Genomic DNA, 27680 nt, shown 5'->3' with positions numbered 1-27680 from the left:
CCTACAGTCCATGGGATCATAAAGAGTCGGACACGACTGAGCAACTTCACTTTTCACCTATCACTTTGTCTCTCACTGAATTCTTTCTGTAATGACACACTGAGAACCTAAGCTTCAGCCTGGATAGGAGGAGGGCTTGGGGAAGAATGCATACACGTATACGTATGGCTGAGTCCTTTCCTTCTTCACCTGAAACTATCACCAATAATTAGGTCTACTCCAATGCAAAACGTTTTGGTGTTAAGAAAGTAAAAACCCATATGTGTCATGAGGAACCAACAGGTTTGTGGGATTTTAGCAGGCAGGATCTTTTAGAGAACAGCTTTACTTTGATTAAAAAAATTTTTTTTTGTATCTTAGTTCCAAGACCAGGGATTGAACCTGTGCCCGCTGCAGTAGAAGAGTGAAGTCTTAACCACTGGAACACCATTTCCAACAAGGGAAGTCTCAAGGAATAACCTTGAAATATGAGACCTGAAATTTACTAGAATTCCTAACATTGGCTTGGCTTTGTCATCCCCTGCAATAAACCATGGTTGCGAAGTCAGAGGAATGCACTAATGAAGGGTATTTTAAGAAGGATAAGTCAGAGGCGAGGTGGCCTGTGGTGGTGGGAGAGGTATCAACTTCACAACAACACAAAACAAGCTGCAAGTACTTTTGGAAGTCCTAACAATTGTAGAGTCGGGGCCAAAATGAAGATGTTTTATACCTTACACATATTTCTAAAATAACTAAAGATGATTATCCTGAGGATTTATGGAAGGAATTATTTTTCTATTTTGAATATTATGTATTACAATAGAAGAAGAGCAAAAGTAGAAAATTTGTGGACTGCTACCTCTTCCATTAAAAAAAAAAAAAGAAGCTGATATTTAGCAGCCAAAGGTACGCTTTTTCTCCACAGATATAATTGTAAGAAAAATACATAATATTGTAAGGTGATTAAAACAGCTTCTAAAAATAAAGTCATTAAAAAAAAAAAAAAAACACCTGAACCAAACAAGGCTCGAACAAGAAGCTCTTCAGAATCAGATGAGGAGGAAGAGAATTTCCAGGAGACTGGTCTCCTATTCTGCCGTTCACTCTACCCCGTGCGTGTTCCAGCGGGGGGAGAAGCAGAGTCAGAAAGACTGAAAGCGAACTCCCCAAGTCCCATTACAAAAAAGAAAAATGTGAAAAGGCAGCCACAAGAAAGCCAGGGTCTGGCTGCTTTAGAGGATGATACAAATGCTGAGTATCCAGTGTCACACCTATTCTCTTAGGAAGGACGACTAGGAGAGTAGAACAACACTCCTAGACTTTCCTGGGGCCTGGATCATAGGTGACGTGGTCTTGAAAGGGAAGGTGCTCCTAGCCGTCTGCCTCTCCTCCCAGGCAAGGCCAGATGAGGCCTTTTTAAACAAAGACTGGCCTCCCACCCCCGCCTAAGCAGATGCCACCACAGCACCTGGCAATAATTAGAGGAAAGAGGTGGGCGGGGTCACTTTTATGTGATGCTCAATTCCTACCTGCACTGGATGTTAACATTTTCCTGAGAGCACCTAAAAATATCAGTAATTGGGTCCACCCTTCACATCGTTAGCTTGGAGGAAGAATAGTCCTGTGTCTAAACGTAACAGGAAGGACATTAAAAAAGGAAGGAGGGTCCTGTACCATAAAAATGTCCAGAGGACCAGTTCATCTGCTTCCAAAACGGAGCAAAGCCATCTACACGGAGGGCGAGCAGGGATCCTGCTCTCACACCTCCGTTCATTGCCCACAAGAAGCAGCCAGCTGCTTGTTCATAGGCCCGTCACCACTGCCCTGGGAACAGGGGAGAAGGGTAGCCAACAGTCTGCCTGCTGGAACCCCACCCACAGAGCAGGCAGGATAACACCCTCCCAGTCAACAAACAGGCTTCCCGGGGGGCTCAGCAGTCAAGAATACACTTGCCAATGCAGGAAACACAGGTTCGATTCCTGGGTCAGGAAGATCCCCTGGAGGAGGGCATGGCAACCCACTCCAGTATTCTTGCCTGGAGAATCCCACGGACAGAGGAGCCTGGAGGGCTCAGTCCACAGGGTTGCAAAGAATTGGACATGACTGAGCAACTAACACACACGTAACCAACAAACGTGCCAGGAGGAATGAGATTGTGGACGGAAGCTGACAAAACATTTGAGGGAGTATTTTCGATCATGTCAGGGAGAGCAATAAAAATATCATCAGTTGGCTTTTGAAAAATTTCAGGAGGAAAAATATCCCTTAAACGGTATTAACCGAAGGACTACCAGGAAAAAAAGAAAGGGAAAAAACCATTGTTCCTTACGGCCGCACCCAGGCATTTCTCTTTTCCCCTTAAGGAAATGGTTATAGATGTTAAGTAATTATGAAACCTCCCCACAGACAGAAACACACCCCAGACCACTGTCATATCACTCGATCAAGTCTCCCAGAGCTTGTGTGTCTAGAAAGTAGCGTCCCCAGCAGAGCTGTTGGCCGACACTTGGGGTCGCGAGGCCGGGCAGCAGCGCCGGGCCAGCGCTCCCATAGGACTTGGCGAAGGTAGCCATGCTGACTCTCCGGAGGGGGGCACACGAGGTGGTGGGTGTGGGGCTCCAGCAGTTGGCGCCCATGTGGTCACATTCCACTCACATGCCTGCGAGTCTCTTCCCTCCTGGGACACACCTGCCTGCTGCCCTGGTTCCTCTGGTCGTCTTCTCCTGCCCCCAGTGCCCATCCAGCACTTGCCTTGACTTCAGGTCTGGCCCCAGCGTCTCCTCCCCCAGGAAGTTTAGTGACTCTCTTGTAACTCGCCCTCCATAAAATTGGCACCTGGTCAGACAGTGGGGGAGTTGGTGTTTTCAACCAGATCTGAACTCTCCCATGGTGGGCCCAGCCCATGAGAAGTCTATCAGAGCATTTCATAGAAAGCTGTCTATGCGCTTGAAACCAGCTTCCCGTTAGGCACATTCCCTCCAAGGAGAGCCGCACCGGGCCCGTCCACAAGCTGGGCACTGGGGACCTACTGGGAAAGCACAGCATTTGTCTCACAGAGGCCTCCATGGGCCTCTGAACAAGGCACCAAAGCTACTGGCTACCCCAGAGGCTTGGGTACATGATGGCAGCCTGCTGTGGAAAGTGAAGACAACTGGGCAAAGCCCTAACAACACTGTATCCTTCCCCACCAACTGGGTCCAGTGAGCTTCCAGCCAGAAGACCATCAGCAGAAGCCAGAAGAGAGGGGTCAGCACAATCTACAGGGGTCAGCAGAAACCCCAGGGCAGGTAGCTTCTTGGAAATGAAGATACTGCTTGCTTTATCTCCCAAAAGAAGAAAACTATGCCCTTCATTGCCAAGTTCTGATAGCGGTTCATGAACGCTTAGCCCCGTGGGGCTACAAGGACACTAACCCATCCTGAGGAACTGAAACAGAGAGATGTTTATTCCGGACAGGCACCAGGGAAGGAAAACAAAGCCAGCAGGCATCTGACAGCCTCTCGTGAGAAGTCTTCACTGAAGGTTACATTCAATATTGCTTTTCATTCTGTGGTTAACAACAAACTGAGAGGCAAGCCGCTGACTAACCTTTCAGAGGAAAATGAACTCTAGCAAAAAAAAAAAGCATTACCCAACAAAAGCTGACACCATCCCTGTACCTGGCTTCCAATGAATCCAGCTGCCGTCTGGGAGGACCTGGCTTGATACAACTCAATGTTTCACTAGTCCATGCTCTACTGGGACTCCTCTCTACCTCTTTTGACTTAATAATGTAAGCGGTCAAGATCTCTAAGCAGCTAAATACTGGCAGGATTTGGTGTCACAATAAACTATGGTTAACACAGGGAACTGGGGAAAATGTGTCCAAATCAATGGGATGATTGCCAATGAGCCAGCTAGTATGAAAAAAAAACCATAGGCTTACCCAGCGGCTACCCCCCAGCAGTGGTGGTGAGCTTCACTCAGTGTCGAGGCCTCATGAGTAACAATGACCTCAACCTTGGGGAAAAACCAGGCGGAGACCATGGGGCAAGGCTGGGGGCAGGGACTGGAGTGCTCCTTTTCCTCCTGGCACTCCTCGCTGTTCGTAGAAATGTTGGGTGTGAATGGCCCCCAAACCAAGGTGCCACTATGCCTCCACAGCTCTAACACGGCCCAGAGCAACTCACCTGTGCTGAATTCGAGGGTCGCTCTGCACCAGGGGTAAGATGGCCTCCAGCACCTTGCTGGCGGACCCCGGGAGCATCTCCAGGACCTTCTTATCAATAGCCATTTTGTCCACAATGGTCTTAAAGTAGCGCAAGGCACTGACAACTTCCTTCTCTTTCTCCTCCAGCCAGCTCAGGTTCTGAAAGGAAATGTTAAGCATAAGGAGGGAGGAGAGAGATTAAAGGGAGTGACTTTAAAAGAAATGAATAAAATTTCCTGTAGACCACTTTGAGATTGATGCCACTGGAAAGGGATTCTTGCTGCAGAAACTAAGTCAAATTGTTTCCCTAAGGACTGCAATCAGGATACAGAGGCCAGACTTGGGGCAGAAGAAGGAGCTGGATGGAGAAAAGTAGTTTAGGTATTCCTAAGTCCCTTCCTAGACAGAGACAGACTCGCCCAGGGTCTCCTCCACCACTACATGGAACTATCACCGCTAATCTCACCAAGTACCGTGAGGACTGATTTGCTGATGGCTGTAGGATGCTTGGGTACTGTGCATGTCTATCCAGGAAATCAAACTGAGAAACCCCAGGCCTTTCAAGGTCCTGAGGGCTATGTGAGATTGGTCAGAGGCATTAGTGCTCAAAGCCCATTCTCCAGGACTCCTTGTTAGATTCCCACATTTGACCTGCAGATGCAGTGCCCTCTCAATGAGATGAGATGGCACTCCCAAAGGACCTGGAAGCCCTGGGGTGAAAGGGTGAGGAAGCTGGACAGACAGCAGAAATTCAGGCACTGCTCCTGCCGCAACCGCTAACAGCATCCAGAGTATCTCTGCTCCCGAGGAAAGCTCACCAAGGAAGAAAATAAAAACACAGAGCCCTGGACCTGCCGGCATTCACATTCCCACACCCAAGTCTTTCCTCTTTGACTGTGGAGTACCTTGAATCCACAGTCAGTGGGTAAACACACTCCTTACACTGACCCTGAGGTCAACAACCCAGGTCTCAGCTGGCTGGCAGGGAAAGGGAAACCAAGAATAATTGTTAAAATAGATAAATCCAAAAATGGATAATCCATTTGAGTAGAATCGATTACTTGCCCAGGGCAAATTAAGGATAGTACAAGTGAGGAAAACTTCCACCTATGGGCTCTTTGAGCTCCAGAGACTACATAAACAAAACCCACCAAGAACAAGAAGATAATTTCTTAAAAAAGGAGATTTAAAACTATACAAATACATAAAAAAGTGATACATAATAAAGTGATTATGATTCTGAACACTAGTTCTTTTAAAATAATGAGGAACGTCATTTTAAATTAAATTGTTAAATAGTGGATTTCATGGGAATATCAAAGAAAAACCATATAAATGGAATTAAGAAGTCATTAGTTCCTTTGTGGGACGACTCTCAGAGCCTTGATTTAGCTCCTCTCAGCTCCTCTCAGAACACCTTCCCCAAAGGTGTTCCGTAGAGCACTAGGGTATCATGCTCCCATTCCCAGCATGGGTCTCTCTGCCCTCACTTTATTTTTCTCTTTTTACCAACTGACACCTTTATTTACTGTCTGTTTCCAAGGGCCAGGCACTTGCTTCTCTAGCTCAAGGCAAGAGCACTCTGCTTTGGCTAGGCCTACCCGGAGCTGAGAGGAACCTCAGTCTGAAGGAATCATGGCGCCGTGCAGACATCAAACATGACTAAAACCACACTGGCTGGTTGGGCAAGAGGATGACGGCCACAACACTGCCATCTCAGCACCTCAGGACTCCTCAGGCGCCAGCATGACGAAACAGGGGGAGGAGGCCGGAAATGTTTTACGAAAATGTGTCCCCAGGTTCGCTAGGGAGAAAGGGGCTGACCTGAAGATGGGAGGCCTCCAAAGCAGCAGGTGTTTCACAACAGAGAATTCTCCTGTCATTTGCAGAGAGATCAAACCGGGCTGCCCTGGGCTCCTAACAGAGGCGTGATACCTCGCAGAGTCAGGTTTCATCCATTAACGCTCCAGCAGATTCCACTCCCTGACTCAGTGGCCTCTGAATGCTATGCATTCCCCCCGCCCTCCAGCTGTTAAAACTATGGCTTCTCACAAAACGCAGCCAGCAGTCAAGAGTTTACAATGAGACACCCAGAAGAAGCACCCCCAGGAACCAGGAACCTGAGGCCAGGGCCTTGGAGAGGCAGGGGCATCCACCTGCACACGGCCTCGTGCGTCAGGGGGTTAGGGGCCACCGTGGCACAGACAGACCTGGAAACCACCCGAGGCCAGAGGTGCTGGGGGAGGCTGTGATCCAAAGGCACCACTGGGCTTCAGGCTCCTCGTGTGCAAAATGGGAAGACTAATGCCTGCTCTGGGTGGGCTAAGGAGGCTTGTGGGGGTGCTCGGGGAGAATATTTGTGGAAGCATTTCATAAAGTTAAGGGAATAGCAGATTCTGATTAAGCAACCTTGGCCCTGAGCCCACACTTTCTGTATACCAGGAACAGTGAAAGCTTGTGTGTGCAGTCAAGGTGAGAAGGAAGACAGCGTGTGATGCCACTCAGGACAGGGCCCGGCACAGGAGACCCACAGGAAGTTGTGGGTGAATCCGAATCTCTTCCTGTCTACCTGAGCTGCAGCTTCCCAGGTAACATCCTGGGAACAAGGAGACTATACACAGAAACACTAAGTTGTAAGAGAGTTAGTAAGTCATAGTTAAGGATGACAGCAGATGACAGGCTATGGTAAGATATCTCCGACAGAGTCAGCTACGCTCACACCCTGGCAGGCAGACCCCCAACACCTCCGGTCCTGACTGTGGGCCTCCATGTTTGAGCTCACTCTGGATCATGCAGGTGACAGGGCACGGAAACTCCACCCTTCTTAAAGGGTGATGACCAAGAACCAGGCTGATGCTCTTCCTTGGGGGAGGATCTATACAGCTCCCTCCTAGAGAACAGTTTCTCAGCCACGGCATGGGCATTTTAGGACAGATGATGCTTTGTTGTGGGGGTTGGGGGAGGTGCTGTCCTGTGCATTGCACAACGCCTACCAGCATCCCTGGCCTCTACCTACCAGACGCCAGGAGCACCTGCTTCAGCCTCCTGGTTGTGACAACCAAAACTGTCTCCAGACATTGACAGCTGTGCCCTGGAGTCTGCAGGAACCCCCACTAAGGATAGGGTACTTGAACATCAAGTTTCCTCTATCATTTCTCTTGGAATAAAGAAGAAAGAGGGGGTGGAAATGCCAAGAAGTGAGCGGCTGAAACAGTCTCCTATCAGAGATCACTAGCAAAACAGTGTTTAGTGTGTCATTTTGCTCTGGGCTCCCTGGACGGTGTCAGATGACAACTGACACTCTTCTTGGTGTTCCATATAAAACCCAGCTCCAAGGGGTTGCTAAACAGATTGTAATTAAAAAAAATAATAATTGTGGCACAGACCAAATCCTGCACTTTACTCCTCTCTTCAATCTGGAATTCAGGTCAGGCTGGTAAACAACGTTCATTTCATTCTTGCTCTCTAGGTTCTTTTTGTTGACAGATGGGGCAGGGAAAATGATTCAGTGAAAGACTCTGGACTGAAAACCTTGATTTTCCCTACTTTTAACTAGTATTTTAAGATATTCTGCTGGTCAACACAAAAACAAGAGGAAGCACACTGCAAAATTCAACAACTATGTGTTTATGTAACAGGGCAGTGTTCGCTAGTGGTGTTAAATTGACAGCTGAGCTGTGACAACAGTTCTATAAACTACACTGTGGAGAGCTACTAAAGAATTGAGAATCTACTTATCTGACAGGCTTGTCTTTATTTTATCTCGCTGAGTTTAATTTTGTTTTTATGTTCAGTTATGTGTGGGGATTAGCATTAGGTTTTTTAGGTATTAAAAAATAAATTTTCATAAAAAGTAGACGTAACATCATCAGAGTTTCGACTTGATGTCTGGTGGCCTGTGTTTCAATCTCTGGGTCACCGCTTTTTGTATGGCTTTGCTCCATAGCCCTAGTTTCCTTGTCTGCAAAATTTAAGTTTCCACCTCCCAGGGTTATAATGAGAATTAAGTAAGGGAATGAGTGAAAGCACTGAGCATGGGGCTAAGAAAAGGCTTGGTAAATGTTAGAAGGACAAAAGGAATCCCTGGCTATGAGACACTGGTTCTGTGCTATCTCATCACGCTCAGGAGTCTCGTGAGACATTTAAAGAGACCATACACTTTACATGCCCTTCCTCTTCTCAACTGTCCAGAGCATCTTAGCAGCTCTAGGAAAGAACAGCTGGTCTTAAGAGATGAGACTCACCCGTTCCCCCCGAACCCGTTGGACCCAAGCAGCACACCCAAACCAGTCCCCGAATCCCCAAGCTTTCACCGTGGAGCACTGGGCTTGCTTTGCTCCAAAGACCACGAAGGCCTGGATTAACTTTGACTTTTATCCACGGCTCCTTGGACTGTTTCCTGAACAATTAAGCCCACAGTTGCCACCCAACTGAACACAATGATATTGCAACAGAATTTTTTTTTTCCATCCCCAAAACCATGGGCCAGGATTCTGCAGTAGAAGGCAAGGCAAACCCAATTGTTCTTAGCGTCACACTGACCTTCTGCCTTTGAGACCTGGAAGCCACAGCACTGGTGGACATAAACTCAACTGCCTGCTGCTCCAGATCCAAGGGGATAGGGTAGCCCTCTGGCAGAAATCTGTCTGTTGCCTCCTGGAAGAGAGGAAACCTGGATTCCTACAGAGCTTGAAATGGCCGTTTTAAGCTGAAGGGAAGGGGTTGATGAAAATCAACAGCTGCTGCAACACATCTGGCTTGACTGGCCCTGTCGAGGTTCCTGGTGTTTGAGGGCATATTCAGCTGGGTTTCAAGGGTTTAGCAAGTTTCAGAGCGTGGACCCTGGAACCAAATGATGGATGTTCTGGACATCACAAATCTACGTGTGTGTGTCGGGGGGCAACATGGGCCTCTCTAGGGGCATGGAGGCTGCGTCCTGGGGTGTGAATGTGATGCTCTGAGCTGCGTTAAATGCCCAGAGGGTGACATCTGGAAAAGAACTGTTTTAGCCAACCAATCTGGACTCTTATTAATGGGAGAAACACTCACCCATCCTAAAGGTTTCTATTTCACAAGGACATGGCAGGCCCCAGCTGGAACCGTGGAGCGCTACAGGAAAGGCGCTCTGTACTGAAAGCTCAGTCCCCAGGGCATGAACTCAGAAACAGCACAAACACATTGCTCAAAGCAGGTGAAGGCCAGGAGAAACACCTGGAGTCAGCTTACTTTGTTCATGGGCTTCTCTGAAATCTTCACAGACACCTCGGCTGGTTTTCCCTTCTTTGATGGTGTCCTCTTGATTTTGGGCGAGTGGAATTTGTCCTTCAGCTTCATGGTGAAGGAGGAGAGATGAGAACGCTGAGAGTCTGAAAACAGAGGAGGTACTGACTGTTAGAGGCAGAGTGGGAAGAAGCCGTGGTTCATTCGCCTCCTGTGGAAATGAGTGTTGTCCTCTGGCAAATCTTTCCCTTTCACTGTTTGAGGTTACAGAGAAAAGGAAACATGGATCCATTCAAATTCTTTTGCTTGTACCTTTCAATTTTTGCAATTGCCTTCTAAGTTAGAGTGAAAGCGGTCAAAATGGGTGTGGAAAACAGACACGCAAATACTTCCATGAGCCCCTATAGAGTTCATCTGATGATCTGACCAACGTCCAAGGGAAGTGGCTAAGATGAAAGGACACCACGGTGGAACCGCAGAAGGGCTGGACATGAGAACTGGGAATGAAGGACCTTTGGAGTGGACCTTCTCATTGTCTGGTTAGGGAACTGCAACAAGTGACATGCGTCAGGCCTCAGAGCCGTCAGTGGAGACTGAAGTAGAACTAAGGTGTTCAAAACCCTCAGGGACACAGTGAAAGACAACTTGGTTTCTCAACAAAATCAGGAACAAGATAAGGGTGTCCATTGTGGTCCCTGTTACTCAATTCTGTACTCCAACACAAGCCATCCAGATTGGAAAGATAAAACTCTCTATAGATGACATAATTTTGTATACGAAAAAATCCGAAGCAATCCACTAAGAAACTAGTACTAACAAATTCAGTAGGCTCACAGGATACAAGCTGATATACAAAATAAACAAGGTCACAGACAAGAATCAATTCTATTTCTACACGATAGCAAGGAACATTCAAAACAAATGTAAGAAGCGTCCATTCACAATCATCAAAATGAATAAAACACACAGGCGTAAAACTACATTTAAGTGATGTACTGATATGCTACACCACGGATGAATCTCAGAAACATGATGCTAAGTGAAAGAAGCCAGTCATGAAAGGCCACATATTGTATAATTCCTTTTATCTGCAACGTCCAGAACTGGCCAATCTCTAGAGACAGAAAGTATTAATAGATGAGAGGTTGCCTACGGCTAAAGCGAGCAGAGAGGGATGGAGAGCGGCTGCTGGTGGCTAAGCGGTTTCTTTTGGTGGGGGAGAAGTGTTTTAAAATTAGAATCTGGTGATCGTTACACAACCCAGTGAATTACTATAAAAAAAAACTTTGAATTCTACACTTTAAAGGAGTCACGTAGTCAGATATGTGAATTCTATCTCAATGAAGCTGTTGGGAAAAAAAAAAAAAACCCAATGAGCAGCCTTCCTTTATTTACCACAGCACTTTCCAGGGTTTGAAACCATCTTATTATTTATGTGTTTATCTCCTAACAAGAACACACTTGCTGAAGACTGTACCTGCCCTGCTCAAGCCTGCATCTCCAGTGCTAACACTGTACGTAGCCCAGAGAAGATGCTCGGGAAACATTAATTCAACAAATGAACAAATCGACCAACGAAAAAATACCCCACAAAAATCACTCCTTCTTAGGCTAATGTCAGAAATTTATAGAAAATACTTGAAAATGGTTGACAATTAGGGAGAACATGATTCTATGCAATGGAAAAAGAAGTACGTGTATTAAAAAAAAAAAATACAGTCCCTTTCAATTTTCTCAGCAATTTAGTGCTAAAAAGACCAGAAAACCCTTCCAAATAAATGACACAGCACCTCTATTACAGGCGTGTCACTCTGTCTCCTAGTGCTGGGCTTATCAGGGGCCAAGGCTCGATCCTCTCATCAAAGACCTTCAGGCTGCGGGCAGGATCAGATTCAGGATTCGCCCTTGCAGTTATCTAGGAGCCCCCTGCACCCTGGACTAGAGAGAGGAGCAAGGCCTGACCTTCGTTCACGAGGGCAGTCAAACCAAACCCGGCCTCGCAGCTGTCTGTCCACCAGCCAGAGCTGCAGGAAGCCCTTCTTAGGGACCAGAGTGGCCACAAATCCACAGAGGGCTGGTGCGCCTCTCTCCTCAGCTGGAGCTGCTCGACGCGGAGCTCCGGGGCTCTGGGTACCAGTCCTCACGGGCAGTGCCAGCCCTGGGATTCACAGCAGCCCAGCAGATGGTGTGACTGCTCCAGCTCCCCTCCTCTTCCCCACCCAAGCAGGGGGGCCCACACACAGTGTATACTTGCTTCTTTATAACTTTGGTAATTCACAGGGTAGTTAAAAGACTGGGCAGTTGTAGTCAGACTGTTTTGAGTCAACAGACTTCAGCAGCACCTCTGAAGTCTCCAGTTTTGTCTGATAACATTGTTCTACCTGAGACATCTGATGTGGCGTAGGTTAAATGAGATGCTGGCTGTAGTAACACAGCAAGGTGCTCGTCCATGTGCGGGGTACATGGCACCTGCTCAGTGCCGGGAGCTTAACCCAACTGTGTGATGTGGACTGGCTGCAGGTCGGCCTGGGACTCTCTGCAGCACTGAATGTGTGACTCAGGATCCCGGGGAACGGCGGGCCTCACACACGCCCCTCACTTCTCCCTGTAGTGCTGAGCGGAAGTCTCAACCCGGCCGGAGCCTGCTGGTCTCTGCCCCTCTTTCAGGCTGCTCTTCTTGTTGCCCCCACCTGCTCCTTAGAACGCTGGTCTCAGCATCCCCAATGTCACAGCATATCTTTCTCCAGACAGGTTCCCAAGTCAGATGCTAGGGTGTGACTTCTACCCTGGTGAGTAAGACCGAAAGCAGGGCAAGAGAAGCAGACACAAATGGGGAAGTATAGGCAGGATGCGTGGTTTCTTTGGTGGTCAAAGATCTTCAGAGACACAGACTGGGCAAGCCAGCTTCTGCCTCCTCCAGTCTGCTGCCCTGAGTAGCTATTACACACGGGTAGGCATGGGGCTGAGGAATGGCCAGTTTCACTCTCTGCCATCAGGACCAGGGCAGAACCAGGGTAGGCAAACGGTGTGGAGGCCCCTCCAGCCCCCGATTATGACCGAGCGGCCAGGTAAGGATACCTTCGCCAGAGAGCAGCCATAGCCGCCCAGGAAGTACACGGCGACAGACTCTGGCTGTCCCGGGGCAGCTGGGAATCCACATCAGCACATAAAGAAAGTGCGTATCTATCAATAAGCCTCCCTCTGCGGAGTACTTAACAGCCGCAGACAGCCACCTCTAGCACAAGATGCGATAAATCAAGTGGAAAGAGCAGGTTCTTTGTCATGACAACCAACCTCCTCAAGTTTGGAAATCAAGGGCAGAACAAACTAGGACAGGCTTCGACTTGGAGGCTGCTTGTCGTCTCTTCCTTGAAACAACAGCTTAGCAACAAAGCCTTTAGCACAGGTTTCAGGAGATTTGGAAGGTCACTCAAACTACGCGCCTGAGAGCAGATAAAGCACCGTGCCGACCAGTGACGGCAGAGGGGGCACAGAGGTGGCGGCTACGTTAGGGTAATCCTACCAGCCTGCTACACACAGGCGTGTGCGTGCATGCACACCTGTACACACACTTCCCGACCCCTTCTCACGTCCCTCGTGTGGGTCGCTCATCTCGGGTCGGGGCAGTGCCAAAGAGACGGTCACGCGACTGCAGAGCTTCAGGGAGCTTCACTGATCACTCTTCCACTTCTCACTCGGGAAGTTACACTTCGGGTTTGGTGAATGTGTGTGCTTAGAGATTTCTAGCACTGAAATTAAAACAATTTTGAAAGATTTCATACATGAGTCTGTACACCTTACAGAGAAGGAATGAAATCTATGCATCCAGTGACCTCACCCACCAAACGGAACTTCCGGCAATGACGGACATGTTCCCTGTCCACACCGTCCGACATGACAGCCACCTGAGGTTACCAAGCACTTGGAATGTGCCTCGTGTGACCAAGAAACTGAGTTTTTATTGGAATGTGGAGAAACAGCCACGAGAGGCTGGCGGCTGCCCCACCAGACAGCGGGGCTCAAGAAGCAGAACGCTGGCAACCCCAGCACCCCCTCCACACGCCCGTCATGATGGTGTCTTCCTGCCCGACGACGGGTAGCTGTGATCCTGAACTGTGTGCTCATCACACGTTACCTTTTATGCTAGTTTAGATCTGTAAGCGGAGTTTAATGAGTAGCTTTGTGAAGCTAACTTCAGTGACCTTATACTGTGACTACTTCTCTGTTCTTGCTGTCTCACTCGGTGGCAGGTCTGACATTTGACCAGGTGGCGTGTACGGAAGTGCTCTCGCTTTCGGTCCTGTGCAGTCCCTCTCTTCTGCCATGCCGCTTTTGCTGGTCCACTCTCCTGTCAGTGAACGCTGGGTCATTTCTGGTGTGTTTGCTTCTATAAACAGCACTGCTCTGACCTTTCTCGTACATGCCTCCTGGAACACCCGCGAGAGCCTCTGTGGCAAGAGCTGCTGGACTAGAGTACACACCACACCTCACTTGAGGGCTGCGGCCAAGCGACCTCCGGGGGGTCTGGGCCTCTCTGCGGCCCCACAAGCACAGCCAAGCGCCCGCCTCCCCCCCTGCAGCGCCACACCCACCAGGACCTGGGCTTGCCAGACCTGCACACCTTGCGAGAGGGCCACACCTAACCAAGGAACCGAACGCCCCCCTGCACGTGGAAGCACCACAGCTGGTGTGTCTTACTGTGGTCTATCAAATTTGCTGGAACAACCTTGAAGGTCGCGGACAGAACTTAAGAAAACACACCCTCAGCCACCGCTCGTGTATGTGTGTGCTTGGTCGTGTCCGACTCTTGCGACCCTGTGGACTGTAGCCCGCCAGGCTCCTCTCCATGGGATTTTCCCGGCAAGAAAATCCCAAGGAGGGGGTTGCCATTCCCTCCTCCAGGGGATCTTCCTGACCCAGGGATCAAACCTGCCTCTCCTGCATTGCAGGCGGGTTCTTGACTGCTGAGCTACTAGGGAAGCCCAACCACTGCTCGGTACGGCATTTACACCAAGGAGGGTCAAGAACTCCCAGTGACAAACCTGTGAGTCATTTCTTCCAGAGGAAGAATGCTTACATGATCTCACAGTCAATTTCCGCAGAGACAGCGTGATGTGACGGAGAGCAGCGCTGCCCTGAGGGGCCGCCATGAGCTGCAGGTGGGCTGTGAGACGGACGCCCTTCTCCATCCAGAGGGAGGCTGAAGGAGAGGCACGCAACCTGTTCCCGGAATCACATCTCAACCCAAACCAAAAGCACACCAGGGCCAAACCAGCTTCTTCCAAGCAGTCTGCCAGGCGTCACTGTATCATCCTTGAGCTTTCAATGTACCCCTTGGCCATACTGAACGGCTGTCTCCTTGCTGCTGACAAATGCACTTGCCCAGTGGCCTTTCAGACGTCATCTGTAGCAGCTGGGACCCCAACTTAGCAGCGTCCCTGTCAGGGCTTAAGTCTGCCTTGGATGGGGGAGTCTACATAGCAACCAGAGGACCACACAAGGTCTAATCTGCACCGTGGGAGGTCCACCCAGGACCACAAAGTCAGGGTCAGTGTGGATGACACTTTGAGGCGGCTCCAAGATCATACAGCCAACCCTGAGAGACATGGCAGCAGCTCCCCCTCACGTGATGGCACAGGGCGCAGAGCTGGGCACCAGGGAGCACCCCCGCTCGTCCCACACACAAGCCCGGGCAGCGCATGTGTGCTCCCAGCACCCATACCCCTGGTTCCCAGATGGGCTGAAAGGACCACCCAAGGGGAGAAGCACACGAGGACTTTAGGAAGAATCATTTTAAACGTGAGGATTTCACATTTTTAAGAGGTCTGCCTGCTGATCTAGAATCGTACAGGCTGACTGCACAGGCAAGGACGCACGTGAGAGTGAGCGGGCCATGGGCACGGCCGGCAGGGCGGGGGCTCTGGAGTCAGGCAGCTGGTGCTTTAACTCGTGCTCGGCCTCTGCGCTGAGGGCTCCTCGCCTGCAGAGCCAGCATAACCGCAGGACCCACCTGCCCGGGTTGCTGTGAGGGGTAAACGTGATCCTGCATGTCAAGCATTTAGCAGAGGACCTGATACACAGCAGGCGCTCAGTCCACAGCACCCGCTGGCTGTTCTGTGATAACACCGCCAATGCTCTGCCAACGTGCAGCACGGCAAAGGCTAAAAATAATCTCAGCCTGGCAGAGCGCAAAGTAACCTGATGTTTTATTTTTTCCAACAATTTCATAGTAAAAGATCCTCTTTCTTATGTAACATAGGATTATTCATGTTCAAACACTGGGAAAATAATTGCTGGAGTGCCACACCGCCACAGGCTCTTATGACATGAGAATCTGTTCACATGAGCCTCTGGGTTAGGAAGCCAACAGAGAGCTGTGACGTTGCTTGGGGTACTAATGGAAATAGCAAGCATCTCCTTTTTCCTTTTATCAGTGACAAAACTAAGACAACCTCATTATAAAAATCTGAGCACTGCAAAAATATATAACACAGAAGGTGAAAATCCCTCATAACTCCCCGTCTCTGTCATACAGAGCTGAAGTATTTTTGTGACTGGCTTTTTCAGCTGGGTGATATGCTGTGGGCATTTTTCCACATGAGCACAGTTAATGCATGAATAATGTCCTGATGGAAGGCAAACCACAACACGGTCAGACGGTCTCCTGACCGAAGGTTCCCAACTCCTGCTCTTCCAACAACAGCACAGGAATAAACACCCTCCCGCTGAACACCTCCCTGAGACCGGCTCCTAGAAAAGGCGCTGCCAGGCCAGAGGGCATAAGCACTGGACACCTGCCAGGATGCTGCCCAGCTGCCCTGAGCTGGGTGCAGGCCCGCGGGGGCTATGCCGAGGAGCGAGACCAGGGGTGCAGGCAGGAGATCGGGCCTGGGCCCCCCCCGCAGGCCTCACTGCAGATCTGACAGAGCTACCGGTTCTGCTTTACTTGTGTAACTGTCAGGATTAAAAACAGATTTGGAAATGAACAGACACTTCGCAAGAGATGAAATCCAAATGGCCAACAAACAGATGATAAGGTGCTCAGTCCCACTGGTCATCAGGAAACAATAAATTAAAACCATATAGCAACGCTACGACATACACACTAGGATGGATACAAAGAAAAAGGCGCAAACACTCCGCGCTGGGGAGGGTGAAGAGCACGGGGCCCCCCTTCCCTCCACGGCTGCAGGGACGAGGCAGGACGGGCACCGGGCGCTCGCTTCCCTGAGGCCGAAGGCTAAGTCTTCCTCACTTTGGAGCCTGGCACTTAGCCCCAAGACTGGCACACAGTGAAAGTGAATAAACGATTGTTCAGTTCAGTTGCTCAGTCGTGTCCGACTCTTTGCGACCCCATGAATCGCAGCACACCAGGCCTCCCTGTCCATCTCCAACACAAAGACAGGAGAATCAAGGACTGAACTCTGCAACAGCTGGCACCTACTGCACTCCACCAACACCAGACAGTAGTATCTGCTTAGCGGTGTTGACGGGATGGTCTATGCCGATGTTCAACGGAATTGTCTGAGGAACACCGACACACGAGTCAGACACAACTGACTTGTGTCAGCTGAGTCAGAGACAACCAAGAACTTTCTCTGCTGTGCTGGTTCGGCGTGGGACACCCGGGCTGAGAGAATCCTGTTCAAGCTACTTCCAGGGAAAAGATGAGAGAAAAACCAGACGTTTCGCTCTCCCCCTTGAGGTCTCCAGAGGACAACAGATTCTCCAACAGAAACACAAGAGCCACATGTGGTTTCAAATTAAATTATCCACAATGTTATAATTTCAATATACAACTAAATAAAAATTATCAGGCAAGACATTCGACCCTTCTCTTTCTTTCATACTGAGTCTTCAGAACGTGGTCTCTTGCTGGACCACTTTTCCAGCACCCTCTGCAGCTGGAGGCCCTGGAACGGCCGGCCCTCCCCATCCCTGTGAGGAGGGCTGGTCCACTGGCCTCCTGACAGGAGGCACCTTGGGCAGGCTGGATTCAAGGAATGTGCCCTGAGGTGCACTTGCTGAAGGACTGACTGTGGGGGGCCCTCTCACCCCTAGGCTTGGGTGTTCCAGACTCTGAGGCCCTCTGCCCACATGGAGGGACTGCAGGATCTCACTGAAGCCCCCATCTGGCACAGGGCCAGAGAGCCTGTGGAAACTCACTGTGCAAGTTAAGAGGAGCAGGGCAGAGGAGGAAGACTTTCAACAGAAGACATTTCTGACAATCGCAGCTTCCCAGCAACGCAGGCTGGTTATCTCTGGCAGCAGGGAGCAAGGACAGACATACATGGTGGCAGTGACATCATGTCCTCTGCTTTGAAATGTGGGCAACAGGAGAGACACGGACCACCACACGGCCAAGGGCAGCCCTGTGAACTTACTCCCACACCACCCGCAGCTCTGACATAAGTGAAACCCCTCAATGTGTGCAGCTGTGAGTTAGCTAGCTGCCCACTGGGGCCTCACTGTTCTCATCTGTAAAATGAGAATAATGGTCCTTGTCTCACCTCTCGAGGCTGTTATGAGGATGTGATAAGTACTCCATGTAAGGTCCCTTAGCACAGTACTGACACCTAGTAAACATCAGATAAACGTCATCTGCTGTTCCCAAATGTTCTCAGATAAATTTCACCACTCTGAATGGGCAATTACTGTTTTTCCAACACAGCAGATTTTATAAAATTAATTAATGCCCATACCGCTCTGGCATGTGGAACCACCCCAACCAGGGAAACCCATTCCCCCTGTGGGAAAGTGTGAAGTCTTAACCACTGGCCCACTAGGGAAGTCTGTTCTAACACAGCAGAATTTTTAAATGGAGGAGATAACTCACTGAGTTATCTTATGACTGAGTATTTTTCTACATGTGTGTTTTACTTTAATTGTAAAAAGCTGTATTCAAAGAAAAAAAGTAGAGCAGAGATGAGAAGAGGAGCTGGATTCTTGGCGACATCGTCTGAGCTGTTAGCTTTATTTGTCTGAGGCTCAACTTCCAGCAACTTGGGGGTGGAGTGGGGAAAGAGGCGAATTCAGTAACTAAGTGTCCTTCAGGACTTAAACAGAAACCACAGCCTCCACCAGGTAAACTTGTGCATGTGAAACAGCCTGGAGAGGACATTCTGAGGTGGGGGGCCTCCTGCCAGCGATCTGTCAGAGAGGGAGCTGAACAGTTTCCCCCATACCTACCCCGATTATTAAAAAAAGGTCAAATAATGGATGATATCCCACAAGATGAGAGATTTAGAGCTGCTTCCCTCCCCGGAGCCCAACATCAGCAGCTGGTGCATTTAAACACCCTCCTGGAAGCTGGGTGATCATCACGTTAACTCAGGGAGGAACAAGTCCTCAGCACCATTTGGCAGACGCGGAGACCAGGTCCCAGGGGCCTGACCCCCTGCCCCCTACCCCCAGAACATGCACACACACATCACAGACAAGGCGACTGCAGCCCTAACTTGTACTGAGAACCACTCAAGGTCAGCCTGTCCCCAGGGTCGCCAAGTACCAAGGAAGAATTTCTTTTCTATGACTGACTATTTATTTGGAATTGACTCTGAGATTCTTAAAGCCACAGGCTTCAGAGACTTCCAGAGACGTAAATGAGTCATTTCTCCAGAGTATGTGACTTCTAGAGAAGACAGAAGGGAGAGGGAGAGCAAATATGTCAGCACGCCAGGCCGAGAGCAGGCTGGCCAAAGCCCATCACACCATCGGGATTCCGGCTGCACCCGGACGTGGGTCCACCCCTCACCTCTGTCCTTTAGGTGGAGCTGTTTGGAGCAGCCTCTGTCCCTCAGAGGAACTTGCGTATTAGGACTGGAGCCAGTTCAGGATTCAACAAGGCTCCTCAAGGGCCGCAGAGCCTACCGTGCGGCTCTGTGTGGCCTGCCCGGCAGCCCGAGCAGGGGTCAGCAGTGGGGGCACGGGCCCATTGCGAGGACGGGGGCACCTGCAGGCGCCCGGGCCGCGGCAGACGGCGGCTCTCCTCCCACCCCCTGCTGCTCCAGGGCCTGCTCAGGGACCCCCCAGGAACGCACGACATGTCAGGCCACCCTCTGGACTTCCACAGGAAACACATTTTCACTTGTCAGTGAGCACATGTTCCTTTTTTTTTTTTCAACTTCGCAGACAACAAGAGAAGGAGCTGGGAGACACAAGGGCCTGTGGTTTGGGATGCTGCAGGAATCACTTGCTGGCAAATACAGAAGAAAGCACAGGGACAGGGTCCCCTGGAATGCCGCCTTCCGTCCCCATCACTGCAGAGAGACAGGGTGCCATCAGAGGGTGCGAGGCAGGCCCACAGGCCTCCTCCTTCAGCTGCTCACCCGCTTGTTCACACACATTTACACGCTGAGGAGCAGGACCCCCTCCGCCTCTCCAGAGAGCCCCCAGCCTCAGGCTCAGTGCGGCCAGCGAGCAGCCCTGGGATGGAGACACACCCGGTACAGGCAAGGCCCTTCGGGCCGCTCAGAGCCCGCTCGGGGAAGTGGGGGCAGCTCCCGGTGCCAGCAGGAGTGCCTCGGCACCCGGGGCCCCTGTGTAACCACCCAGCGGGCTCCTCAGGTGCACCTTTCTCCTACAGGCTTCGGACATTTCACATGGGAACCGACGGAAGACATCAGAGGCAGCAAACAGGGGGCTGGTTTGGAAGAGGCCTCAGAGACCTCTGAGGGGTGCCGAGGGACCTGAACACGCCCACGTCTCCGAAGGCACACTTCCAGCTGCCCGGGCGCCAAGCAGAGGAGAAGGTCGTCACCCTCACCCCCTGGGGGCAGTGCCTTTTCTCTGGAACCTAAGGGGCACTGGGACGAGCACCTCGTGACAGACCCGGCCCCTGCTCCCGTCCCCCAGGCTGCGTCCAGGGCTCTGTTCCCACAAGAAGGTCGATCGTGTCCGTTCATATACACATGGGGAAAAAAGCCAGACCCTACTCTGCTTCACACTTTCCAAATCAAGCTCAGATCAACCCCAGCCTCTGGGGGTGGGGACCAGGGTGGTCCTGGCTACCCCGCCTCAGAGGCCCCGCTGCCAAGTGAGGGATGGGAAGCGTGGGCGCCAGCAAGGATCCCGGTCCTGACAGACGCCACCGAGGCCTGGGAACTGCTCTCCCGCCAGCCTATAGCCCAGGCTTCCTGAACAAAGGCAGTCCAGGGTCCCTCCTCAGCAGCGGCTGGAAAAGTATTAACTGCTTCCAGTCATTTCTCTTCCTCAGGGGACAACTTAAGCACAGCAGGTAAAAATGCGAAGAAGCCTAGAACGGAAGACAGTTCCAGTGCTTGGGACACGCCCCCACCCTCTGCTCGTGAGCCACGGCAGCTGCAGATGGTCTCACCGCCCACTGGAGGCTCCGAGTGGCCTTGATAATCTGAAGTCAGGCTGGTCTAGTCAAAGCCAGAATTTCATCAGCTCAGAGCCTGAAATCCAACCCAGTCTGTGTCTGGTCTAATGTACAGGTGCCCGTGTGCAGGGACTGTAAACACCAGGGAGGGTGGCAGCAGCCGCCGGGTCCATTTCCTGCAGTCGGAGGGTGTGCATGGCAGAGGCGCTCCACGGAGGATCCTCCAGGGTGGGAGACGGAGGCTGAGGAACAAGGGACAGACTAGATGTGGTCCTAGAGCAGCTTCACGGCCTCCAAACTCAGAGAGAGAGAAGTAAGACCCCTCAGGACAGCCCGGATGAAACAGAGCCCGGGTTCAGAGGCAGGTGGGCACGTGTGCCCGGGAGGAACCAGCCGGTGCCCATGGGTGCAGGGCCCCGTGCTCGCCAGTGCGCATAGCTCTCCACCACACCCTCCCCACCCTCATCCCCCCACCCCCCGCCCGGCTTCCGACTCAGCGTGGGCTCCTCTTCCTCTTTTTTTAAGCCAGAGCCTAGCAAATAACGCTGTTTATTAGATGTATTCACAGCTTTGATCACCAGGGAAGCAAGTCACCACAAGAGCAGCAGAAAAGACTTTCAGGCCAGCCAGTTCCGCTTGAAAAAGTGATTCACACCCTCTGGAAGAGACCAGGACTCAGGCAGCTCACTTGGAGCATCGCATCAAAGGGCTCCTGGCCATGCCAGCTCTTGAGTAAGATGCCCTTGGTGAGGGTCCTGGGCATGGTTTCTTAGCCCAAGTCATACACACTGACTCTTTCCTCTTGGGAGGTAGGATTATGGGTGGAAGTGACACACTGTTTTTAACCAACAGCTACTGATGAACTCGTATTTCAGTGATTGCTGGAGTTGCCAACATTTGGCTAGAAAGTGCTGCAAGGGGATTTTCTGAAATCAAGAAGGCTTCCCAGTTCTCACGGAAGTGATACCTTTACGGTCTGTGATAAATAACAGATGGCCTCACAATATGTACTTTTAAAGACAGCTCTTCAGTGGCGCCGGCCCCTTCCCTGGATCTTGGACTCAGCCAAACGACATTCCTCTCTCCCCAAATTCTCTCTCTTACTCAGAACTCTACCAACCCTACCCCACCCTAGTGAGTGCCTTTAGGGAAACTCCAGTTGTCTCATTCTAGAATCCTCAAGGCAGGAGACAGTGTGCATTCTTTGAGACGGACTCTCATCTTCCCCTGTCCTCCCTCAGCAGCTGTATCCTTGATGTCTCCTAGAATTGAAGCTCTTTTTAAAGGACCAAATCTTTGCACAGGAGGCAGCTTCCTGCCAATTGTCTGCAGGCCTCTATCTTGGCAGCCTGGGAGGAAGAGCACACACAGGCCGTATGGGGAGGAGAAGGCAGAGACCTGTGGTCTCAAAGTCAGCTGTTCGCAAGCAAAACTCACTTTTCCGCCGAAACCAGGCTGAGCACCGGGTCCAGGCCCTGGCCCTGTGCACAGCGCACTCCTCCCACAGCCAGATGCTGGGCATTTGGTCCCACAGCGGGTCTGTGGTTTAACAGGAACGGAGGCCCTGCCCTTGAGTAGTTTACAAGTGAACAAGGAAGTACAGCCATACACGCAGGGCTCCAACACACAGCAGAGAGAGACAACTGCTGAAGAAATGAGGGGTTTACTTCCTAAGAGACCCACGCAACTCTGAGGAAGGAAGCCCTGGAGTTGTAAGCCTAGAAGACATGCACACTTCAGCGTGAAAAGTGCAAAGGGATGAGGGCTGATCTGGGTGTGAGAGGAACTAAGTAAGCCCTGGCCACACGGGGTGGGAGGGCAGACACGTGGCCGATCCCTCCTGCTGACGATTACTCAGGTCACAACCCACTGGGAGGTCCCCAAACCAATTTCCTGGATGAAAGCATAAAATGTGATACAAACCATCTGAGGCCACTGCAGACAGTAAGGCTAAATGCTTCTTGAGACTTATTTCAGTTATGACCAACTTGAGATGCTGAAGATCCCACTCCCTGGGGAGCCCGGGGTGGGAAAACTCTCTAACTAGAACAGAGATGAGCTACGGCTCGGGGTCCTGTATGGGCCATCGAGACCACAAAGCTAGTCTGGACCAGACGTAGCCAGGACTGTGGCTGAGCTCCCTGACCGAGGTCTGGAACTAAGAACCAGGCACCAGGGCAGCGCCAACAGGTGCGTCGCTTCTGATGTGGAGGGGTCAGCAGTGCGCAGGCTTTTCTGACCACCTGGCACAGTAAGAAGCGTCTTACTTTGTGATCAAGTACACAGAGTATATAAAAAACCCGAATGTGTTCAATTCTCTCTCACTTTTCAATCCCCTGAGGTGATTCTCAGTCTCCCGAGAGTGAAGAATTGGGGGGAGGACAGTGGGGCAGACGGTGGCACTTCCCTGGCCTGAAGCTGCTCAGAAGGTGGGCTCTGTACCCAGCCCTGACCTCATGGGGGCAGGCCCTCTAGGGAAGGGACCCAGGGGCTAGGGCTCAACCAGTCCTCCAGGTAACGCTGCAGCATGCTCAAGTTTGAGAAGCACGGCGTTTGAGGATGAAGGTCTGGGGGAAAACAGTGAAGCTGTTAAGAAACTCCAAATCGTGGGCCAAAGAATGCGAGGGGTGGACAGCAAGCCCAGCAGGGCCAAGTGCACACAGGAAGTGACACAGGCAGGTGGACCCCTGACTCTGACAGAAGGGGAGGGTCTCATCTCAGAACATGCCTCAGGACAAACCCCTCCGGATGGGGACAAAGATTGATAAATGGTGTATCAACGCTGGCACAGCCTCGAAGCCTAGGGGAGGGGCCCAACCACCAGTCTCAGCTGACGAATCCCAACCAGCTCTCCCAAGCAAGAAGCTCGGGCTGAGCCAGGTCTCCTTGGCTGCACGGCAAGTCAGAGCACGAGCAAGCCAATGAACACAGCGGGAGCAGCCACACGCAGAGCTCTTGGGAAAGCATATTCCACCCAGAACTGGTGGACCACAGCGATCCTTCGTTGCTCTTCCTTCCATTAATAATGCCGTGGTTCCTGACAGGGGGCATCTACTTTGGCGGATGTCTCTCTGCCCTCAAGTAAACTGTTCTAAGACACTGATTCTCAAGAGGGTAGAGAGGTGGGCCGAAGACAGGGTACTGGTCTAAAAAGGTATAAACGAGACACCTACACACATCTGCACTTGCAGTTAGAAGCAAGCTGAAAGGAGACAGGCTGGAGTGTCTGAGTGACAGTTAGGGCTGGGGTGACAGGCCCCCACGCTGCTCGGCCCTTGAGGCTGGAGGTCAGGTCTTCACTCCACACTGCCCCTGCCCGTGAATGCATTGTTTCTCTCATGGAAAGTGAAGGATCTTTAGTCTCTTTAAAGTGCAGGCACATTTTAAGTCGAAAGCCGCATTTTACATTTAAGATGGGAAACCTCCTATTTCCTGGAGAGCAAGGAAAGGGACGTGCCCAGGACCAGCCTCCCCAAACACAGATCATCCCAATGTGACACCGAGCGGGGTGCTCCCGTCACCCAGGCTCTGCGTCTCCAAAAACCCGCGCTGTGGAGTGAAGTGGACGGGAGAAAGTCTGGTGGTGTTCGACCAAAGCTCCCGAGAGCCACCAAGTGACTGCAGAGGAACACACGTCCCTTCATTTCCTGCAGGACGTGTGGGTCCATCATTTAGCCATCATGACTTAAATCTCCTAAAAGACAGCTTTTGTTCTGCAACTGGTGTCTGCCAGCCATGACGTCCTCAGAACTAAGCACTGTAGTACAAATACACAGCTTCCAAAAAACTTGTGGATATGTTTGCAAACTGTGCAAAAATCAGTGGACTGAATCTGTAAATGGGTCTACACGCTGCAGAAGGTTTGGCACATTTTTAAGGCCACCTTTTCAAATGTTTTTGGTTCCAACTTTCTTTACAAACACCACCACAGAGAAGGGGTCAAAATAGATTTAGTTTCTTTGCAATAACAGTATTTTTGTACTCTTTGTGGTAGAGGCTGAGAATAGTGTTTTTAAATTTCTCATCAAAACAAAAATACTAGCATGGAACTGTGTGTCCTGAACTGCTCAGCCTTCAGCCGAGCAGTACGGGGCTCCCATGTTATCTCCAACATTCATTTCTGAGGTGGTGAGCCAAAACCAACCATGCAGAGGCCAGTTCTGGAATGCTGAACCAGGCAGCCTCTTCCATCCAATCTCACGGCGCACTGCTCAGCTTTAAAACTGATCTACTTAGAGAAGCCCGCCGCATAGAGCTCAGCTCACACCTCTGCACAGTACAGCTGGCCCTGGGCCAGCTCTCCACAGCCCGAGAGGCCGCCCTCTGGGCCTCTGCCCAGGGACGAAGATTCTGGAGCTCCACACGTGGGTCAGGAAACACTTCTCTCCTGCGTCATGTCCCCCTTCTAGGGCCTGAGCCATGTGGGGCCTGTGGCACTAATGCAGCTCTGCTGGCTCGGGCATGGCCGGAGCTTGGAGAGGTGCAAACTGACGGCAGCCATCGGGTCAACGTCCCCCAACACGGCCCCTGCTGCTCCCGCCGTAAGGCCCCAAGCCAAAGACAGTGCCCTCAAAGTGAGGTCCAGCCTGAGCTGGCTGCCGGCAGACCCTCAGCCCACCCCCTCGCTCCTCTTCAGAGGGAGAGGAGCCCCATGGAGACGATGACTGCGCGAGGGGAACACGGCACAAAGAGCTTTTCAAACCCTGACTCCTCGAGGCCGGGGGTGCAGCGGTGTCAAACAGGGCACGAGTGCTGGAGCGGAACGGGGACGGGCAATCCGAGACACCGCTACAAGGGTGATAAGTGCTACAAAAGCCGGGCCCAAACCCCGAGCCACTCAGCGGAAGGCAGAGAAGGAGGGCACCTCGGCCTGGGTCTCCCAGAGGTGGACTGAGGCAGGGTTCAGGTGTGAGCGGTTTCTGTGGGAGGTGCAGGGGACAAGGGTGGAAGACGGAGAAGCAGAGGGCGTCATGGAAAGGTGCGCATCAAAGCCCGCTCTCACGGTAGGCAGCCACACGCAATGGACACGAACTCCAGCACGCTCCAGGAGGAAGTGGAGGACAGTGGAGCGAGGCGCACTACAGTCCATGGGGTGGCAAAGCGTCGGGACTTAGTGACCGAACAACAATCACAACCACGTTCAATCCTGCAAGGAATGCGCTTTACACCGAAGCCTGAAAGATTCACTGCAGTTGGCCAGGTTTTCCTTTTGTTTCTGGGGAGAAGCGCTCCTGGGAGAGGGCAGGGCATGTTTAGAAGGCCAGGGTCGGCAGGGTTAAGGTGAATCAGGAGAGCCGACAGAAGGTCAGTACAGAGAGATGGGTCCTGCCGGATCAGGAAGCCTGAAGCCCCTGAGGCTGCTGGGAAATGCGTTTCCCAGCAGGTGACACAGCAGAGGGCTCAGCGCGTGCTTTCTTCACTTGCTACAGAAACTAAAGATGGTCCCCAACAGGGTGAGATACCAGCCACCCTAAGGCCACCTTCCTTTCCACGAAGAGATTCATTACCAAGGGACCTGCGGTCTTGCTGTCTAGACAAAGTGAATTCCCCCAACCCCCAACCCTGTCTTAACACAAATTGCCAACGGGCAAAATCCAACCGACCTGTCCGTAGGCCGCGGAGACCACAGGACGTGGGAGCAAACAGGAACTGAAGGCAGCTGTTAACCCAACCCATTTCACACCACATTCGCTTAAAATAGCCCAGAGTTTACTGAGTACTCACTATGCCAGAAATTAATGTAAAAACCACTTTATAGATGAAGAAACTAAGGCTCAGAGAAAATAACTAGGCCCAAAGTCACTCAGTGACTGGGGAAGTGGCCTGAACTCAGACTCTGCTCACTTTGCGGCCAGCTGACTCAACCATGACACCAAAGTGTCCTCCTTAAGCATTATCAGTGACTGAGTCTTTCTGAGTGGGAAGCTACTAGGAAGAAGGTGGCAGGGTGATGGAAAATGAAAAAGTGTGCACAGGAAACACCTTCCATAACCTCTTTCTGCCCAAACTGAATAGCTTCTGCTCCAAGCCTGGCTGCCTGTCAGACATCATTACCTATCCCAGCCAGAGGAGGCAGAGAAGGGCTGTGCGTCAGAGAGCCCTGGAGCTCCGAAGTCCATCCAGAGTGCTCCTCCAGAAAAGGGAGCCTTCCCACACTGTTGATGGGAATGTAAGTCGGCCTAGCCACTGTGGAAAACAGTCTGGAGGGTCCTCAAACAACTGAAAAGGAGAGTTGTTGTATGATCCAGGAATACCACTCCAGGACACAGGTCCGAACAAAACGGTTTGAGATGATACATGCGCTCCTATGTTCACAGCAGCAACATGTAATATCCTATCAAACCCTGTACATGACTTATTCACAACAGCCAAGACCCGGAAACAACCTAAACGCCCATCGACAGGTGAACGGACAAAAAGATGCGGTGCCCGCGCAACAGAACATTACCCGGCCATAAAAAGAGTAAAGTGACGCCATCTGCAGCAACGAAGATGGTTCCGCAGGTGATCACACTGCGTCCAGAAACAGAAAGACAAATACCATCTCTGTCTACGTATCTGTGGAATCTAAAATATGACCCCAGTGAACTTACCTATGAAACGGAAACAGATTCCCAGGCGTAGAGAAGAGAAAGAGACCTGTGGTTGCCAAGGAGGAGGGGGTGGGGGAGGGATGGACTGAGAGCTTGAAGTTAACAGATGCGAACTACCATACACAGGATGGATAAACAACAAGGTCCTACTGCACAGCACAGAGAACGATACTCAACATCCTGCGATAAACCATAATAGCAAAGAATATGAAAAAGACTGTACAGAAAAAGATATACGTGTAACTGAATCACTTCAGCAGAAATCAACACAACACCGTAAGTCAACTTTAGATTATAATTTAAAATTTACAAAATTATTCTTAAAATAATTCAAATTTTTGTAATTTAATAAATT

The 27680-nt window shown here is 51.0% G+C and overlaps 1 protein-coding gene across 6 annotated transcripts in view; it reads right to left on the bottom strand.

Moving 5' to 3' along the window:
• Positions 1-27680, bottom strand: part of RAPGEF1 (Rap guanine nucleotide exchange factor 1) — a 136149-nt gene that overhangs the window by 56550 nt on the left and 51919 nt on the right. For 4 of the 6 annotated variants that reach the window (XM_068974869.1, XM_068974908.1, XM_068974890.1 and 1 more), the window contains exons 2-4: positions 9398-9537; positions 8714-8827; positions 4152-4330 (exon numbers count right to left, since the gene is read on the bottom strand). In XM_068974869.1, coding sequence (XP_068830970.1) covers positions 4152-4330; positions 8714-8827; positions 9398-9537 — 433 coding nt within the window. The remainder of the gene's footprint in view (positions 1-4151; positions 4331-8713; positions 8828-9397; positions 9538-27680) is intronic. The other 2 variants (XM_068974880.1, XM_068974917.1) reach the window with 1 other exon arrangement.

This window comes from Capricornis sumatraensis, chromosome 1, assembly GCF_032405125.1.
Source record: "Capricornis sumatraensis isolate serow.1 chromosome 1, serow.2, whole genome shotgun sequence".
NCBI classification, from domain to species: Eukaryota; Metazoa; Chordata; class Mammalia; order Artiodactyla; family Bovidae; genus Capricornis; species Capricornis sumatraensis.
The sequence above is the reverse complement of the archived record's forward strand: the minus strand, read 5'-3'. Positions and strand labels throughout refer to the sequence as shown.